Below are 20,057 nucleotides of genomic sequence, written 5' to 3' on the forward strand. Positions count from 1 at the left end.
AGAGAAATTTAATAGCATATGGGAGAAAGATTGTATTCATACATAATGGAGCATCAATTGTATATTTGGTAACACATAGTGGCAACATCCAAGAATCTTCGTAATTTTTTCCCCTGTAGAGGGAGGATTGTGTTTCAAGAATAGAGGCCATGCTTTTCTATAGTCGCAGCATCGCATGGTCACATTCTAGTAGCATTTAAAAGGCTATGACTTATTTCTATTCACAAGACTTTTAAGGTCCCTGAGGGACACTTGTCTAACAAAGAAAATTGAACAGCCTTCTCCCTTGGGGTACTCAGGCCTTTAGAGGCCAAAAATTGAGCTTTTTACTTATACATAACTTTGCAATAAAACGCCATGAAACTACAACTGCCCAATTTAGTGAATATCTTTTGTTGTGAGCTACTATTGAGAGTTTCATGTTGTCATGTGTTGGCACGTTCTTAATGTGAAATTAAAGTATCCACCTCACTCTTAATGTTTATGATGTGTGGGACCAAATGCTACAATGTACATAGTGTGATATATGCGAAAATGAATGTCACGGTTGCAGTCGTGTACATACCTTGTCGGGAGGGCGAGGCCCTACACGTGGCACCATGGAATGCTTTTACACATAAATATATGCCTAATTTTCTTTGGGAATGTACAAATGTCAAGAGTTTCGAAGAAGCACGCTCGTTTTGCCTAGAAAGTTCAATGCGGGCAATCTCGGCAAAAAATAGCAGGCTTCGTGTGCTAGCATGACAGACGTATCCAAAGTGCTTACCAAGTGGGAAAATGAGGTTCAACATGAAATTTGAGCCCAATGGGATTTTTCCCAGCTCGTTTGGGCTTTTTACGGACAAAAAAGTGACATTTTTGGGCTAAAATTGGTCAAAATAGCCTTAAAAATGCTCAAAATAGCTCAAAATGCCACATCAACGATGCTGGAGTTGTTGCTCAAGTTGTGTGAGAATTTTTAGATCCAAGATTGAGCTCATTTGGGCACATGAGCAAGGAGATACAACCATTCCTTTACAGGGTGCTAGTGCAGTCCCGTGTTGCTTCCACTACATGGTTGAGGCTGTGAGGCCTCCAATTAGGGTTTCCCCTCCTCAAATAACTACTTGGGCTTCTCCAATGAAGTACTGAAGCTTCCATGAAATGGTCACGATGAAAAATCAAAGCGTAAATTTAGGGTTTTTAACATGTCAAATGAGCACTGCATCTGTGCAATTGGGAGCGAGGCTACACCTAATCTTCACACACACAAGAGTTTTGAGTTAGTATTGGTTATTTTTCAAAGTGGAGCTTTCATGGCTGGAGTTTTTTTCTTTTTTAGTGTGTTTTTGGCTTCAAATCGTCTACGCCTTGCTTGATTTTGCTACGAATCCTCATAGTCAGAGGCCCGGCGCTTTCCTAGTCGCACTGCGCACTTCTTGACACGTTTTTGGTGAACCCGACGCGAAGTAGGCTAGGGTGAGGGTTCAAAAGCTTCATTGAAGGTCTCAAATCAAATATTTAAAGCTATGGAGCAACAAGAGCAACAGGGGGTTCGGTTTGATCTAGTCACAATGCAAATGTTTCAAGATTTTGCAGTGTTTATGCAGCAACAGCAAGCTGCAGAAAGGAGGGAGCTCTCCTCAACCAAAGCGTTTCAATCTGTGGTGAAGACATTGGACCAATTTAAATTCAAAGATGTAACAAAGTATCTTTGTGGATATGTAAAGGAGATGGAGGTTCATCAAGTGCCCGAAGCAGAGATGGTGCAAAGTTTTGAACTTGTTGTGGTTCCCGAGATCAGAGAGCATGTAAGGGGAATTACAAATGAGAATGGGGCAACTTGGGAAGCATTCAAATTAGCCTTGAAGGAAGAGTATTTCATGGAGGACTCCGAAAGGGTAACAAAGAGGACTTTCTTAAAGTGGGTAGTTCGGTCAAAAGAGGGGCTCTCGCCTACCGAACTGCTAAGGGAATTCAAACGCCGTTATGATCAACTTTTAAGAACTGAAAAGGCTACTCTAAACTCGGAGAAGACAGAGCTCTTTTTGCAAGCCGCATGTAAAGAGATTCAAGAGAAGTTAGAGTTACTACTTGATGATAAGGATGCGGAACAGGGATACTGATTGGAATGAGGTCGAAGACACCATTTCACTGCTAGCTAAGCGACATCGACGAAGAGACAAGATGATAGTCAACCCTACTCAATCCCCAAGTGTTCCCGAGAGTCCTATAAAGCCTGTGATTGTGTTTCCAAAGAGTTACAAATCCATCCTAGATGATATTGTCAAAGGAATGCAAGAGCTCAAGTTAAAGCTTACAAGGCTAGAAGAAAAGGGGCAACCATCAGGTCAATCTACAGGGCAACAACCGCAAACCAGAGAAGGCTTTGTCAATAGATGCATATGGTGTGATAGTACTGACCATGGAAGGAGGGATTGTGAAAGTTTTAAAGACGCTTTGACAAAAGAGCTCATTTTCTTTAAAGATAGAAAAATTCAATTAAGTGAAACAGGTAAGCTCTTGGGAACAAACTTTGGCAAAGGCGGGATGAAGAAACTAGTTGAGGACATGGCTACTAGCCATGCCATCTCAATGGTTGAGGCAGCCGCCTATGGGTTGAAGGTGGATCCTATTAAGAAAAAAGGATCAGTCCAGGTTGGAGAAGAGGAATATAATGGTATTGGAGAGCTATGGTCATGCGCTATAGAGTCTGCTATGAAGGGTAAAATGACTACAGAGGTTTTACATGAAGCAATGGAGATTGCATTCGGCTTGAAACAAGTTGGAATGACCCTGTGGACTCTTTGTCAGTGCATGCATATATTGCCAAATGTCAAGCAAATGAGGCCATTGTTGAAGAGAAACGTAGGCGTGAGAATGGGGAGGAAGGGCCTTCAAAGCGAGCAACAAGGAGTGGAGGTAGAAATGACACAGTGCCTCCTAGATCACCTTCCCCACAACAGATGCCTGTCCCCGAAGTGCCTATGCAAGAAGCCTCTAAAGAAAAGAAGAAGGATGCAACAAAATCCAAAGCAAAGGGTCCGGCCTACAAACTCCAATCCGATATAGAGGCAGCAACGGATCTCAAAAAGGTTTTGGAAGAGAGGATTCTAAACAGTAAGGTGGAATTTACCTTGGGTGAGGTCCATGGTATAGCAAAGCAGGAATTCCACGAAGAAATAATTGATATCATAAAGAGGAAGCGGAAGTCTCTTACTGAATCTATCCATGTACAGGGTGAAGAAGAGACTTTAAATGCACAGGGTGTACAGGTCTATGGAAAACAAGGTGATGAAACTATTGTTGCATGCTACAAGTCTAGGGGAGGAGTAAAACATGTTCGCTTCTTGGATGATGAAGATGAAGTGGAGACCATTCATAAGAGCTACTACTTGAATAGTCACTGGGCAAGAGCAACTACTGATACGGTGGTAAAAGTGGGAGACTTAGAAGAGCCATACATTGCGTTGATAGATCATGGGTCGGAAATTAGCCTCATGTCAAAGAGTCTTTATCAAAAAGGAAAATGTCCAATTGATATAAATCATGGATGGATGATTCGTGCAGCAAACAACTCATCAGGGGAGCTGTACGGAGCTTGTCCAAATGTAAAGGTGACTATTGGGGATGTGAAAGATGACCAAAATTTCTTTGTACAGAAGATGTCTACATATCCTCTTATCCTTGGGCAGCCATACATCACTGCTACTCGCATGGAAACCAAGGTGATGGATGACGGGTCAACTTATGCAAGAATAAGGAGCACGGATGGAAAGCGTGCAGTACAGTTTTTTACTGTTTGTGAAGACCGTGAAAGTCTAAGAGAGCAACCCTTTCCAAAGACAAACAAAGAGTTCAAGGACTACAGGGATATGAGGGGTTTTGGCCATGTACCATTGTAGAGCGGGATTGCAGTGGTACAAGAAGAGAAAGGTTCTCGCGTGATGTATATGCAAAGGAAACATTTTCTACAGGTTTTGTAGGATTATCAGACTATGGATCTATTGCTTTTACAGAGTGTGAGGACTTAAAGCGGGGTGAACGACAACATGTAAATAGTGTACAAAGACGTTTGAAGATGAATGGGCTGCTAGAAGATGAAGAATGCATTGCAGGTGTGCTTGATGAGTGTTCTTTTGTGGATACTATGCAAGATTTGGAGTCTTTAGTGGATTGCAATTTGCATATGGGAAGTGAGGTCGTGAAAGTATGCTCAATAGAAATGTACAAGGTCATTGAGGATTTCAAAAATGCTCAAAGTGTTGATGTACGAGTGGAGACTAAGTATAAGTCCGTGGCAAAGAAAGTGAAACCAGTGGCATTACCTCTACCAAAAGACTGCACAAATAAGATAGAACAAGCTACTTTGCAACCTAGCCTTCGTGACCCAAGCAAGATTGGACACAAGTTCACAAAGGATTCTTTGAAAGAGTTAAAGGTTGGTTGCGAGGACAGTTTCACAAAAGCTGAAAAGGTATGCTTTGAAGACATGCTTGCCAAATACGGAAAAGCTTTTGCATTTGAGCCTTATGAGATAGGGTGTGTTGATCCATCCATTGTTGCTCCTATGGTGATCTTCACTATCCCTCATGTACCTTGGAACTTGAGACCTATTCCTGTTCCAAAGGCTCATTTGCCAAAACTCATTGAGTTGCTTAATGAAAAGATCAAGATGGGTATCTTGGAGTCTTCTTGTGCTCCGTATTCAAACAGGTGGTTCACAGTTTCGAAGAAAAATGGTTCTTTACGCTTTATTCAGGATATGCAACCTGTAAATAAGGTGACAACAGAAATGTGGGTATAGGGCCAATTGTCAATGAGTTTGCAGAGGCATTTGCAGGAAGGGCAATATATTCTATGGGAGATTTGTACTCAGGATATGATCAGTTCCAACTAGCAATGGAAAGCAGGGACCTGACTACCATGAGGACACCCTTGGGTTTAGTAAGGATGTGCACCTTACCTCAGGGGGCAACTAATTCAGTTGCACATATGATGAATGGTATGAACAAAGTCCTACGTGACTTCATACCGCAAACTACAATACCTTTCCTTGATGATGTGCCAATCAAAGGATGTGATGTAAGTGATAAAGATGTGGCTCTAGACTCGAGGGGGTGCCAAAAGTATGTGGCAACCCATATCAATGATTGTGATAATATCTTGTCAAGGTTGGAAGAGGTGAACCTTACCTTTTCTGGCCAAAAGTCAGTGTTTGGTGTGAATGAAGTTCTTATTGTGGGACATATGTGCAGGCCATATGGTAGAAGGCCTTGTCCTGCAAAGATTGATGTAATCTAGAGAATGAAAGAGAAATGTATAAATGTCACTGAGGTTCGAAGGTTCTTGGGTGCATGTGTGTTTTATGCTATCTGGATTCCTCATTATACACATGTAGCAAAGCCTTTGTATCAGCTTTTGAGAAAGAACAAAAAGTTTCAATGGGAAGAAATGCATACCCATGTCATGAGGAAATTAAAGAATTTGTTGCTTATGTCTCCAACTTTGAGGAAAGCAAACTATGAATGTGGAAGATATGTAATTGTAACAGTGGATACTAGCCCCACAGGAATTGGATGGGCGATTGGGCAAGATGATGATGATGGCAAGCGATATGTAGTGAGGTTTGGAACAAAAGTCCTAAGTGCTCGTCAACGCAACTATCCACAGGTAAAACGAGAGTTATGGGGAGTAGTCACAGCTTTGAAATGTGGCAAAGAGTATTTGATAGGAGCAAATGTAATAGTGGAGACTGATTGTCTACCCCTTCTTGGAATGATAACAAGTTGCTCAACTCCCGACATTGCTATGTTGAGATGGATTGCCTACATAAAGTCCTTGAATCCAGAATTTAAGCATATTGCAGGGAAAGATAATCCAGTTTTGCAGATATTCTTTCAAGAGCAAGGTATGAAAAAGAAGAAGACATGGTTGTCGAGGGTGATGATGTAGGCACACAGTTCTATAGTATCTCTCATGCCAAGGGTGATCATGTTTCCCTGTCAAATGCACTTGAGTCATTTACAGAGGACCTGTATCAAGGTGACTAGTTTCTCATTGGACGCTATCTGAGCACTTTGACAAGGCAAGAAGGGTGGACTGATCAAGATTTCAAAAGAATACGGAGAAAGGCCTATGGATACTTTTTGAAAGATGGGTACTTATGGAAGCTTCCAAAAAAAAGAAATGGAAATCCAATGAGAGTCGTGAATGATAAAGACGCTCAAAATGAGCTTATGAAAAAGTTTCATGAGAGTCTTTATGCTGGACATAGAGGTGTATGGGCCACCTTTACTAAAACGAAAGAGAGGTATTGGTGGAAAGGTATGTATAAAGATGTATCTCACTTTGTGGAGTCTTGTGAAACCTGTCAAATGTATTCAAATGTACGTCATCGTGATGGGTTGCACCCTACTTACCCATTGGCCATGCATTACAAGTGGGTAGTAGATCTGGTTACAATGCCATTGGGCTTATGGCAAATGAGATACATAGTGCTTGCACGAGAAGACTTAACCAATCAAGTTGAAGGTCGTGCTCTAAGAACAAAAAGCACAGAAGGGGTATGTAAGTTCCTCTCGGATGATGTAATTAGCCGTTATGGTTGTGTTGGGAAAATAACAGCGGACAGGGGTGAGTTGGATGTTGACAAAGCAAGGGAGTTTTTCTCTAGGTTGGGCATTAAACTTGCTCTCACTAGTGCATATAATCCTGAGGGAAATGGTAAATCAGAGCGTGGCCATCCTCCTATCATTAAAGCTTTAGCTAAGGCCTGCAAAGGTAAAATGGGAGAGTGGCCTAGGTTGTTGTCTTTATGCTTTATGGGCTGATCGTACAACTCATAGCTCGGTTACTGGTTATATGCCTTTTGAGCTGATGTATGGTCAGAAACCTATAATGCCAATTGAGGATGTAATTCCCACATGGAATGTATTGCCTTGGGAAGATGGAATGAGTAGGGAAGACCTTCTTGCTTTGCGCATACAACAGTTAGAAAGAAGGCCCCAAGATATTGAGATTGCAGTAGCACGATTGAAAGATGCAAGGTTAAAGAATAAGGACAGATTTGATAAGAGGCATAGGCTCAGACCTAAAGCTATTGAGGAAGGTGATTGGGTGTTGGTGTATGACAGCAGTCTTGACAACCAACATTCAACAATAAGAAAGCTTTCAAAGAGATGGTTTGGTCCTTATGTGGTTCAGCATGTAAATGGGAATGCAACTTATACCTTGCATGAATTAGATGGGACAAAAATGAAGATTCCCATTGCAGGGAAAAGAATCAAGTTATTCAAAAGAAGAGGTGATACAGATCCCTTTGATTCACAGGAAGGTCAAAATGAAGGCTCTGATGAAAATGGTATGGATGTGGATGAAGAACAAGAGGTTGATGCGTTAGATTTTGTTGCAAGCGATGATGAAATTGACATGTATGTTGACTTAAATGAAGACTGAACCTGCAAAAGATATCTGTGGCACATACCGGAGGATGTGCAGGTTTAGAGGGGGTTGATGTCGTGCGTTGGCACGTTCATAATGTGAAATTAAAGTATCTACCTCACTCTTAATGTTTATGATGTGTGGGACCAAATGCTACAATGTGTAGTACATAGTGTGATGTATGCGAAAATGAATGTCACGGTTGCAGTCGTGTACATACCTTGTCGGGAGGGCGAGGCCCTACACGTGGCACCATGGAATTCTTTTGCACATAAATATATGCCTAATTTTCTTTGGGAATGTACAAATGTCAAGTGTTTCAAAGTGGCACGCTCGTTTTGCCTAGAAAGTTCAATGCGGGCAATCTCGGCCAAAAATAGCAGGTTTCGTGCGCTAGCGTGAAAGACGTATCCAAAGTGCTTACCAAGTGGAAAAATGAGGTTCAACATGAAATTTGAGCGCAATGGGATTTTTCCACAATTTAAGGGATTTTTCCAAGCTCGTTTGGGCTTTTTACGGACAAAAAGTGACATTTTTGGGCTAAAAATGGCCTAAAAATGCTCAAAATAGCTCAAAATGCCACATCAACGACGTTGACGTTGTTTCTCAAGTTGTGTGGGAATTTTTAGAGCCAAGAATGAGCTCATTTGGGCACATGACCAAGGAGATACGACCATTCCTTTACAGGGTGCTAGTGCAGTCCCGTGTTGCTTCCACTACATGGTTGAGGCTCTGAGGCCTCCAATTAGTGTTTCCCCTCCTCAAATAACTACTTGGGCTTCTCCAATGAAGTACTGAAGCTTCCATGAAATGGTAACGATGAAAAATCGAAGCGTAAATTTAGGGTTTTTAACAGGTCGAATGAGCACTGCATCTGTGCAATTGGGAGCGAGGCTACACCTAATCTTCACACACACAAGAGTTTGAGTTAGTATTGGTTCTTTTTCAAAGTGGAGCTTTCATGGCTGGAGTTTTGTTCTTTTTTAGTGTGTTTTTGGCTTCAAACCGTCTACGTCTTGCTTGATTTTGCTATGAATCCTCACAGTCAGAGGCCCGACGCTTTCCTAGTCGCACTGCGCACTTCCTGACAACGTCACATTATGACACATTATATAATGCAATGTTTTTGGGAGACGATAGAGGGTACCCATCCCCAACTCTTAAAACAAAACACACACACACACACACACACACACACACACACACACACACACACATATATTGCTTGCTTTACAACCACCTTTTTTATGATTTTCATGAGAACCAAAAATTACGACATTTCTTTGGTGGGAAATACATAGGATAGTACTTGGTTTGTGTGATGAGGGGTGTGATTCCAAGTGAGCAATCCACCTTTTTTTAACTGGAACCCTTTCAGCTCCTGCTTTCCCCATGCCATGTTCCACTCACAATGGAGCAATGTCCTCCTACTTCTTCCTCCTCCCTTCAGACCACCCATGTACACTTCTTCTACTCCTCTTTTGTTCTCTCCTCTTCCTCTTCTTTCTTCTCACTTCCTCTATCCTACTTTTATATTCCTCCTTATCCTTGGTTCGCACTTGACCTCACTTAGTTTTAATTTTAGTTGTTTGATCATGTAGGGTTTGAGAGGAGTGATGTTATTAGTATTGTTAATAGATATTAACAAAGATTTTTTTACTACCACCATTTTCCCATGGTTGCTCCTTGTACAACAATGTAAGAGCATGTTCAAAGCTTGTGAACATGAGAGAGAGAGAGAGAGAGAGAGAGAGAGAGAGAGAGAGAGAGAACACTAAATATAGTGTCAAATACATTCAATTGTATAAATGTACACCAAGTGATGTTCATTTTCACCAATTAGCATACAATAGGATCGAATGAAGATTAGTACAGTCTTGGAGCTCGCAATGGAGGGTCTAGCTTCGTCAGGATGCAGGGTTGAGGGTCTGAGGGTCGCGTTGCAGGAGTACGAAGCTTATCTGAGGGCTGCATAGTTGATCTGATGAGTGTACTGCAGGCCTGAGGGTATCCAAGCAGGACGTATAGGGTTCTGGAGTTGAGTGGAGGCTCGGTAGTTGAGGGATTCTGGGCATGCTCGGTAGTTGAGGGATTCGCAATCCATGCTGTGGATCGTGATCGATCACATTATGTTGGATTAGCACCGGGCGAGTCTTCAAAGTGTCTTGGCTACTGATTTTGGAGGTGCTAGTGCTCTCTGTAATTCCTTGTTTCACACAAAGGTGTAGCATCACACATCGATCGCGATCCTTTCTCTGTTCCACGGATCTTGATTCTTGGGTGGTCAATAGGGGAAATAAGTTAAATTATATTTTTTGTACCTAAAAATGCTTGAAAACGAGCTTACCTTTAAGGACGGAGTTACTAATGGCAGTGTTAAATGTGTCTCACGATGCACACAAATATAGCAAAAAAATAGCTTTCATTTCATCATCAAAATTGAATTCCTTAAATGCAAGCCACGCAAAAGAGTTGTTGAATTCATTCAAGTGTAAATTGGCATTGCTGCCCTCTTTCATATTGAAACACATAAGTTTTTTCATAAGAAAAACTTTGTTCAAGGCACTCTTACCATCCTAAGGTGAGCATAATGACTTTCGTAATTCCTTTTCATTGGTATTCTCCATAATGGTAAAGAAAATAGACACACCAAAGTGTAGGCAAATGGTCGTCACCATAGCACGAGCATTAAGCTCCTCTAATTGATTATCAGTGTTAAACACCCTCTTTACGTTCTTTCAAGGGTGTTGTAAGGCTCTTATTGACCAAGACATCAAGCATACGTTGCTTCCATATCGTGAAGTTTATGCCATCAAACTTCTTGATATAATACTCTTATTTCTCAGAAGTTCTAGCCATGATTGACAAGAGAAAATACAAGAAGTGAGATGAAGGATTTGCGAAATTTTAGTAAATTTTTTGGCAAAGTCTCCTCTGTTCAGAGACCAAATTCTCAACTAAAACTCAACAAAAAATCAATACATAAATCATAAACAGAGCATCAATATAATGTTCAAAAACACTATCAAAGGACTACCAACTTGGTGTCAAAGCATCTATACATATCTTATGGTGAGGCGCAAGTAGGGATCTCCAACAACCTAATCCACCTTACAATGGGTAACCTAGCCCCGAGTGTTTTTCTTCAGAAAACCTCATGCATGACCCTCACAAAAGGCTATGTATACATAATGACTAGCCACAGTTTCAGAAAGGACTCTTCCGGACCGAGTCCATGAAACAGTCGGGACTGCAAAAAAAAATTCAAAAAAAGCTCCACAATAGTGTACAGTGACAGTATTTGCAACAATACATAAGTCATAATCGTCACTACTAAGTACAGGGCATGCATCCAAACAAACGTCAACAAATGTGCAAGAAAAATCACAAAACTCATATGCGCTCTCAAGTACTACTCATAAATAAAACCATATGCATCCAAACTCCCACAAGAACTAAAATTACTAAAATGCTTGCAAACACACGTCATTAGAAATTCTATGAACTGTCAAAACATATGATATCGAACTAAGCTAAAGCAAAGGTCAAACCACAACTGTCATACATCATAGCTAAAGACGCATCTGACAATGCAAAATTGCTCCTCTCAATAATGCATGGAGAGCTCAAAACACCTTTTCTCTCTATGTGTCCGAGTGTGTGTTTTTATGCAAACTAATAGAGAGACTGACAAAGAGTGTTTGCATGTGTGGATTCGGAGTCGATGCCATCATTGTCAATGATGGTCGGAGTCATCGAAGTCAAAAAAGATGCTTAAAGTCACAAGAGCCGATGTCAAATAGTTCCATGTGCTCGTTATGTCGAAGTCGCCAATGCCGAAAGTCGGAGTGTGTGTCTCGATCTTGAGAGTTCGATCGATGCCAAGAAGATGATGGGGTTGATGTCAACTTCCGTCGTCGACCGTCGACGGACGAAAGTGCATTACCAATGCTCAAAGATGCCAGAGGAGAGCCAATGTGCTCTCTCACTCGTCCAAATCCTCTTTCTTTCTCGCTATCGAATCCGATGCCAAGAACGCGGAGCCAATTGTGTATGTGTGTGTGTGTGTGTGTGCACGCGCGCGCGTGCGCGCATGTGCAACCTTTGCCAAGTTTCCCGCCTTTTCTCTTCCTCCACACACAATCTCCCAATGCTATTGCTTTTGAACTTCAGTTTTGCATTTGTTTTTGAATTATGCGTTACTCTCTTGCGTTAAAAATTCCTTGTGATGCCTTTAATTTGTATCAACGCATCGCCGCCTCTTGCAGCTTGCAATACCTCCAAGTATTCACACCACCTGCCACACATTCTTTTGTCGACTTTCAATTATCCACACACAAACCTTAATCTCCTCCTTAATCACAAGAAGTTTTGGACAAATTCTCACAATAATTCCCGCATTGTGACTTACATGAACATCATGAGTTTTTGTGAGGGAGGCACCGCATACCTAGCTAGGTACGATTGGGGGCAGGGGACCGCCGGCCCCGGGGGGGGGGGTCCCTTGCCCCAATCGTACCTAGCTAGGTATGCAGTGCCTCTCGAGCAGAAGCTCATGATGCTATGCATTGTATGAAAAACATTGAAAAAGACTCTGTTTTCCTACATGAGAATATTTCTAAATCTTCTTGTGAATGTGTTGCACATGCTGGGAAAGTCGAGCACTGCCAACAACCTACTTGTGAAGTGTGTTGTACATAGATGCGTGCGTACACGCAGTGTTGTGAGGATGGAGAGCGAGAGCACAAAGTGGGTGGAGCACAATGAGGATAATACACTCCCGCTCCTTATTCTATTGACCATCAAAGAATAAGGTAAAGAAAGAGAGAGAGAGATGTAGGTCATGAGGGCAACAACTTCCCGGGAGGTCACCCATCCCAGTACTGTTCCCGCGCATATGCGCTTAACTGTGACGTTCCACAAATTGGTCTAGCTATCCAGACCCCAAAACCTTAAGGTGTTAGGGACCTCCGTTCTAACCAATTTATGCAAGCCTCATAGATAGACACCACTTTGTCACCACAAGTTGGGCTTACCCCAACAATCGCCCCCTTAAGCCAAACTTGGGACTTTCCCGTCCCCTTGAGTACCAACGTGTTCCGCCTTTTTCTAGGCTCAGAGGTTAAGAGCTTCAACGTGGCCGGGAGCTAGCTCAGAGGTTGAAGTCAACATCAACATGTCCTGTTCCACGGACTCAGAGGTTGGACTTTGAACCATGGCTCTGATACCAGTTGTAGGTCATGAGGGCAACAACTTCCCAGGAGGTCACCCATCCCAGTACTGTTCCCGCGCATATGCGCTTAACTGTGACGTTCCACAAATTGGTCTAGCCATCCAGACCCCAAAACCTTAAGGTGTTAGGGACCTCCGTTCTAACCAATTTATGCAAGCCTCATAGATAGACACCACTTTGTCACCACAAGTTGGGCTTACCCCAACAATAATTGAAGGGGATCGGGGAGCACCACAGACAGAGAGTGAGAGAGAGAGAGAGAGAGAAGGAGACACACACGATGTGGGTGGGGAGACTCAAAGAGTGAGCAGCCCCCTATACACTTATGCTATGTATAAGGTATACAAGTCAGTGGGCGCCCAGACTCTGGGCGGCCGGGCAAGGCACAGACGCCTATACCCCAACAACCTCCCACTTAAAGGCGACTGTGCCTTTAAGCAAGAGAACATAGTATAAAGACTACAAAAGGCGAGAGAAAACCGCTCTCAACCGATGCCCATTGGCTGGCTGTGATCGTGTGCATCCGGCTGTCCTGCTCCCGTGTAAGTCCATACACCACCAGACGTACCGCACACATACTGCAAGTATGTACACAATACCTGCATATCTCCCTCGTGCACTATGCCATCATCAGTCAACAAACGACTGACAACCCCAACTGCAAATACTCCCACTGCAGCTGCGATATCCGGTCTCAAGATCAACATCTCATACATGAGACCACCGAATGCCGATGCAATGCTAGCGGGCCCTGCTAGCTCTACGGTGCATGCATCAACATATATATCCCTGGCAATAGGCATCTCTGACTGACAAGGCGTGTCAGCCACATGCATCTCCTGACTATCCGCAAAAGACGCATCAACCTGTCGTGCAACCTCAGAGCAAACCAGCTGCTCTAGGTGTCTGCTGGAAGACATATCCTGCACAACTATATCCCCATGCTCACTGTCGAGCATAGAAAGGAATGACTGCATAATCGCTGACATCTCAGCCTCCTCTGCAATCATCCACTGCAAACATGACCACTCAATCTGCTGTGACTCACTAGAGCTCTCATGCTCTAACTCCGTATGCATAGACTCTTGCACAACGTCCTCCTGTCGTGACTCACTAGAGCAAGACCGCTCTACCTGTCTATCCTGCATAGAAGTATCTCGCACAACTGACTCTCTGCTTTGCTCAGTCACTAGCAAAGCATGCATGTCTGACTCTGTCACCTCTCTGTGTGACTGCTCAAGTTGTGCCCCAACTGTGTGCACAACGAGCTCACTACTCTGCACTCCATGCAAAGTATCCTGCAACCCACAAGCAAAAGAGACTCGCCTGCTCTCTCGCTGTCTACCTGGCTGTATGATCACAGAGACAACACCGTCTCTCGCGTGATCCACATGCAATGGGTAACCTGTACCACTCCTGGCACCTCTCGCAATCACTAGCGAACCCAAATGCATCACAAAATCTCGCTCTCGTAGCGAAATCTGACATCCACTATCCCGTAACTGTCTGACTGAGATCAAATCCCGTCTCAGATCTGGCACATAACGCACATGACGCAGGGTAAATCTCATACCACTGGGCAAGGACAAACATACATCTCCTGTACCCTCAATGTCATACATAGCACCATCAGCCATGTGCACACAACCAAGTCTCCCACTAGAAAACGTGCTAAACCACTCACGATGCGACGTGACATGGAAAGTAGCATTTGAATCTAGTAACCAATGTGAAGACAATGTGCAATCCGATATGCAATCCGTAGACATAAGATCGTCTGAAGACAAGCTAGATGTAAATGTGACATTGCCATCACAAGCATACTCAGTAACCACCGTACTGATCTCACTAGCATCTGTCATGCCCAAATCTGCATCACGCATCTGTCGCCTCCGTTGTCTCAAACGCCTGAAACATCGACGCCTAATGTGCCCTCTATGTCCACAATGCCAACATGTCAAGTCTCTATGCCGTCGAGACTTGCGTGTGGGACCAATCTCTCCCATGGACATAGAAGTGGGACTAGACTCCCCTGTAGACATGGATGTCGCGTACATAGCATGTAAACTCTGCCATAAAGCATGAGTTGTAGTCTCCCTCGAGACCTGCCAGTAAACAGACTCAACCAGATGCAAACGAATCGTAGACATTGCTAACTCATCAAGATCCTACCAATCATCATCACGCATAGACTTTGGCTTTGCCGATAAACCACGCAAGGGTTTATCCTGCCCCAAATCCGCCAATGCAACAAGCATATGCTCCTTCCAAGCAACAAAATCTGCACCATCAAACTGTGTCAGACCATAACGCTGGAAGTCAAATGAAAAATCAGCCATAATGCTCGCAAAAGAGCAACCAACAATGAGTAGCAAATGTCAACCAAATCAGCCCTAAACTGGCTCGAATTGCATCAACAAAAGTCTGCAAATATGGCTGCAAATCAACCCCAAAACAGCCCCAAAATTCAGCTCTTAAACAGCTGCATAAACAAGTCACAAATGTGTCCCAGATCAACCTACAACTGAGCCATACATGGACACCTGCAAAGAGGAAACAATGGCTGAAAATTCAGCGCCCAAATAAGCCCTCAAACCTGCCTGTAAACTTGTAAACCTGTAGCTGAAACCTGCTGAAAAACCTCAAGCCATTAGTGCTCGAATCCGGCTAGCCACACAAGCATACATCACAATACTCACTCCTGTGAGTGTGCCAAGATAACTGTACGCCTGTCAAACCCGTGAGCTAATCACCAAGCCCACAATGTGCGGTATCGATGTATACACACACACAAATCTCCCACCTGCAAAGAACACCGCACGCAAATGCTGAGTGCAACCCGCAATCTCTACCTAGATCGCACAAATGATACGCATAAAACTCCTGAGAAAATTTCGTCAAAGTTTCGTCAGTAAAACGGCCACAAAACCAGTAACCAAACCGACTGCACGCTCAAAATCATGAGCAACCAAAGCACATCAAACCGCACTCCAAATGCATGCACCAATCTCCACACTTTGCATACATCATTGCAAACACCTGCAAATCTAGTACACAAATATCTGCTCTACCTGTGACTGCCAAAAAACATGCTCGAGGCATACATTGCCGAGCTCAAAATGCAATCACATTAGTCTCCCTGAGCATCAAACCACATAAGGCATACATCGTATCCTCCCACCTGTGAGGAAACTTGCAGCAAATATCACTCTCACATCTGAGAGCAAACCATGTGTGGAATCCTCGACACACAATAAACAACTGTTGCTGCAGAAAATTCAGCATTCAGAATTTTAAAATTCTGATATAACGAGCGCGTCCGGAGCGTGCCAAAACCCCAAAATAGACTCCTGGATCATATGTATCCGAGTTCGGGTGTGAAAGCTATGCTAAAAACAGTGTTTTTGGGACCCGAGAGTGCACAAATAAACTTGCTGCTGTACCTGCTGTAATTCAAAGCATAATTTCAGCAAATAGATATCACCATCGCGTCCGGAGCGTGCCAAAACCCTGACCTAAACTCCTGGATCATGTAGATCTGACTCCGTATGACGGAGCTACGCAAAAAACTGCGTTTTAGAGCCCGAAAATGACAAAAACGAGCTGCACACAGTTTTGAACCTGCTCTTGCTCCACTCTGCGTGATGCAATGTCCTCTCAATGCAAGCTCCAACACAAGAGCTCTGCCACAACAGCATCCAAGCACTCGAATGTCAAGCTCTCCTCCGCCGAGCACTTCTCTAACGAGCTCCACTGAGCTCAAAAACTCCTCTCACTAAGGAAGCCGCAACCGCCTCCTCGACCAAGCTTGACCACACCAAGCTCCTAAGCTCCAAAGACAATGCTCCTCAAGCTAAAATCGCTCTCCGTGAAACTCCGCGATCGAACTCCACCGTCGAGAGCGAGCGAGCTATCGCCTCGAAGCTCTCAAAGCCGTCGTGCTCTCCGCGGTCACCATAGCTCTGATACCAATTGAAGGGGATCGGGAAGCACCACAGACAGAGAGTGAGAGAGAGAGAGAGAGAGAGAGAGAAGGAGACACACACGATGTGGGTAGGGAGACTCAAAGAGTGAGCAGCTCCCTATACACTTATGCTATGTATAAGGTATACAAATCAGTGGGCGCCCAGACTCTGGGCGGCCGGGCAAAGCACAAACGCCTATACCCTAACAAGAGAGAGAGTGAGAGAGTGACAATGGGTTTGCTTCCTTGACTTTGTTTTGTTGCTTGTGTGAAAGTGCATGTTAATCTTGGGATCTTGAATTGGGTGCTATTTTTTACTTTTTAAAATAAGCCTTGGCCAACTAGTGGGAAAAGTGTGCCTCAGCGTAGCCTTGGGCCGGTTGGAAATTGAAATAACCACTTGAGACAATCGGGAAAAGGAAAAAATTTGGGAGGAATTTGGCACAAAATAGTGTTCAAATGGCAAAAATGCTAGCTACTTGGCATGTTCTCCTATTGAGAATTGCATTAAAGGGATTTATGTATGTTTGGGAAAAAGAAATTTCCCGAAACCCTCTAGTGAAGAAGGGAGATAGGCATACTTTTGAACGTCTTATTGGTTTTTACAGTTAGTGGACATACCTTTCCATGTGGGCCATTAAGTTTTAGAGTGCGAAGGACCCTCTAGACAATTAATGTGCCATTTGACTCTCTTGTTTTAGAATGCCGAAGTGAATGGCAGTGCTTTAGTGTGTTGAGACTAAGTTTGGTCTTCATGGCATCTTCATCTTGTGTGCTAGATCTCTAGGTACTACATTTTGATCTCATGTTCCTGATCCCTTCCTACATTTTGGTCAACATGAGCCTCTCCTCGGCTGGTTGTTGATTCCTCTATTCCATCTATTTTATTGCTATTGCTTTAGCAGATGGACGAAGCATATTGATGCTCATTACTATCTATGATTGTATAAAATACACTGGATTATCAACTTGAAGTATTATCCTACCAAGAATAACATTGAGGACACATCTTCAATGTGCTCTGGCATTATTGAAGACATCAAAAAGCGGTGTAGGTTGCTTTCCATGGTTGTATGGCTATTTAGGTATGCTATGAATCTACCCTTTATCGGCTAGTCATCCATTCTTACGAAATCGCCACCCATCTTAATAGTGCCCAAAGTCGTATATTTGGTCCAAACACCATTCCTTTTGCTGTGGCTAACATCAAACTGTTAATTATTATGCTATGTTGCAGTTAATTGCAGATGAATGCCACCTTTCTGATACATCAAGAAGATTTTTACCTATGAGGTATATATGTGCTAGGAGGGGCATGTGTGCATAGTGTGCTAGACTCTAGAAATAGAAGATTTAGAGTTGTAATAGACTTTTCTCCAATTGGAAAATTTGCAAAATGCAGACTTGTGATCCATTGGGATGGATCCTCTCTCTCTCTCTCTCTCTCTCTCTCTCTCTCTCTCTCTCTCCCCCAGACCCACATACATGCATGCACATCAACTTTTGTTATGCTGCTCTCTCCCACATCTATGGTTGTAACTACCGTAGACTTTCAGAAATCTTGGAGCTTATTCACAAGGACACACACCTTGAGGAAGGTGACAGACAATACAAAGGGATGAGGTCAAATTTGCATGACATTTGGCTAATCAAAGCAGCAAACAATCCATTGCTTCGCTCAAGCCCGCCCAACACTTCACTTGTGGGGTAATTCTTCACACAGAAAAGGTGCCGTGGCACCTACCCTTCTACGAGGTGGGGGTTTGGGTGAGCCTCTTGAATGGATTTATGAGGTAGCCACTGATTTACTGCAACACCATGAGCCCGCCCAACAACCTCGCTATCCTACAGGTGTATAATGTGCTTGTAAATTTAAACAATGAATGTCAAGCTTTCAGCTAAGAGCAAACTCGCTTCACTCTGTTGCTCTGCGGCCCCCCATGTGCATTGAACGAGTGTCGATGATGAGCACCTTCCCTTTCTCTTGATCCAGTAAGATGTCTTTCATTTCCTCTCCTCCCCGACTCGTGTCGGAACTCCTCATTGCCCCTGCTCCTTTTTCGCACCTCATCAACATAATCACGACTCTTGCGACTGTCTACCATCTCCACAGATTCCTGATGTTGTGCATGCGCCTGGTGTGCTTGCTTCCAAGCACCATTGGCTGCCAAGGATGATGTCTTAGGCTCATTGATCTTGCCCTCTGCCTTCGATGCCACCACCGCAGACGCGCCATGCTTTCTGCATTCGTTACCAACATCAGTGTCTGGTCGTCGCTTTCCCACTGCCACTGCTCTTGAGCTCAGGGGGTTTGGCGTGTCACGATCAGGAGCACGTGCACCTAAAGATCTACATTAACCACATTTAGCGACACAGAAACACCACAAACCAGCAACCTGCACTTAGAACAAAAGCGGATTTTTGCTTACTCTAGCTGAAGACTTCTGATTTGCTTATCCTTCCGAGCTATTTCCATCTGGGCTGTCTTCTCCAGAGACAAAAAGGGCAAGTGAGTGTCCTGAAGAAAGCATGCAAACAACATTTTGTGCATCACCGAACAGAAGCAGATGCTGACCTTGAAAAGGCAGGATATGTTTCGGACGAGGACTTCATTTTGCTTCGACAGTTCGTCATTCTATCCAGCAGCAGAAGAATGAGCAGAACAACAAAAAACTGGAGAGAGGAATTGAAATGGTGAAGTGAAGCTTGGCATACCTTCTCTTGCAGATTGCGAGCTTGCAATCTCAAAGTTTCAGCGTCATCACTGAGTTCCTTAATACGATCCTCCAACTAAAAGATAGATGAATGTAAATGTCCTCTCTCTCTCTCTCTCTCTCTCTCTCTCTCTCTCTCTCTCTCTCAAACACACACACACAGCGCAGACTCGAGTACCTCGTGGACGGACGTCTTGATGATAGCCCTGCCATCTTCCAAATCTTCAAACAGATCTTCGTACAGTAGCTCGGCATCATCATCTGCAAAAGCCAGAAAGGGAGAACCTGCATCGCCATGGATAGCTTGCAAGGCAGCAGAGGACATAACCGCAGAGAGAAGGGTACATTACCCATCTGCGATTGTGGCTTGCGTGCAACTCGTACTGCTGAAATCGAGCCTTGCACTGTGTAGTGGTGTCAAGAGAGGAGGGAATTTTGCGCGGGAGGGAGGTAGAGAATAGTATCAAACTTGTGGTTGGAACGGGTTTGAACTCACAACGTCCCGCGTTCTCAACTTGCACTGGGGTTCAGACGCGGCGGCAGGTTTTAATGGTTGCTAATTGCCTTCGCTTCCCTGTTCACACAAGCCGGCCCTCGTGACTAATTGACACCACCTCTGTCACGTGGGATCTACGGCCCCTATTGATTTGACGGGGGAGGGGGGGGATCGGTTTTGCACCGTCCGATGGCGGTTCAATCCCCAAGTGATCACCATGTGATC

General features: G+C 43.8%; 1 protein-coding gene across 3 annotated transcripts; it reads right to left on the reverse strand.

The window, feature by feature from the left end:
- Nucleotides 1–18,145: 18,145 nt before the first annotated feature.
- LOC147427340 (uncharacterized) lies at nucleotides 18,146–19,840 on the reverse strand. Of its 3 annotated transcripts, XM_086497004.1 has the most exons (6): nucleotides 19,687–19,840; nucleotides 19,515–19,597; nucleotides 19,338–19,412; nucleotides 19,198–19,257; nucleotides 19,052–19,110; nucleotides 18,147–18,971 (listed from the first exon to the last, which is right to left on the reverse strand). In XM_086497004.1, the coding sequence occupies exons 1-6, from the start codon at nucleotides 19,688–19,690 to the stop codon at nucleotides 18,521–18,523; spliced, it is 732 nt and encodes a 243-aa protein (XP_086353130.1). In that variant the 5' UTR covers nucleotides 19,691–19,840; the 3' UTR covers nucleotides 18,147–18,520. The 3 variants fall into 3 exon arrangements, with proteins under 3 accessions (XP_086353128.1, XP_086353130.1, XP_086353129.1); XM_086497002.1 differs by having other exon boundaries at nucleotides 18,146–18,971; nucleotides 19,515–19,840; XM_086497003.1 differs by having other exon boundaries at nucleotides 18,148–18,971; nucleotides 19,052–19,107; nucleotides 19,515–19,838.
- Between the last annotated feature and the right edge of the window lie 217 nt (nucleotides 19,841–20,057).

Source organism: Adiantum capillus-veneris, chromosome 23 (genome assembly GCF_014529385.1).
Source record: "Adiantum capillus-veneris isolate H3 chromosome 23, ASM1452938v2, whole genome shotgun sequence".
NCBI classification, from domain to species: domain Eukaryota; kingdom Viridiplantae; phylum Streptophyta; class Polypodiopsida; order Polypodiales; family Pteridaceae; genus Adiantum; species Adiantum capillus-veneris.

Coding starts and splice junctions, on each gene's coding strand:
- LOC147427340 (XM_086497002.1), bottom strand. CDS start 19,661: ATGTCCTCTGCTGCCTTGCAAGCTATCCATGGCGATGCAGGTTCTCCC. Junction 19,111..19,197: donor ACATATCCTGCCTTTTCAAG/GTCAGCATCTGC, acceptor TTGTCTCTGGAG/AAGACAGCCCAGATGGAAAT. Junction 18,972..19,051: donor ATCAGAAGTCTTCAGCTAGA/GTAAGCAAAAAT, acceptor TGGTTAATGTAG/ATCTTTAGGTGCACGTGCTC.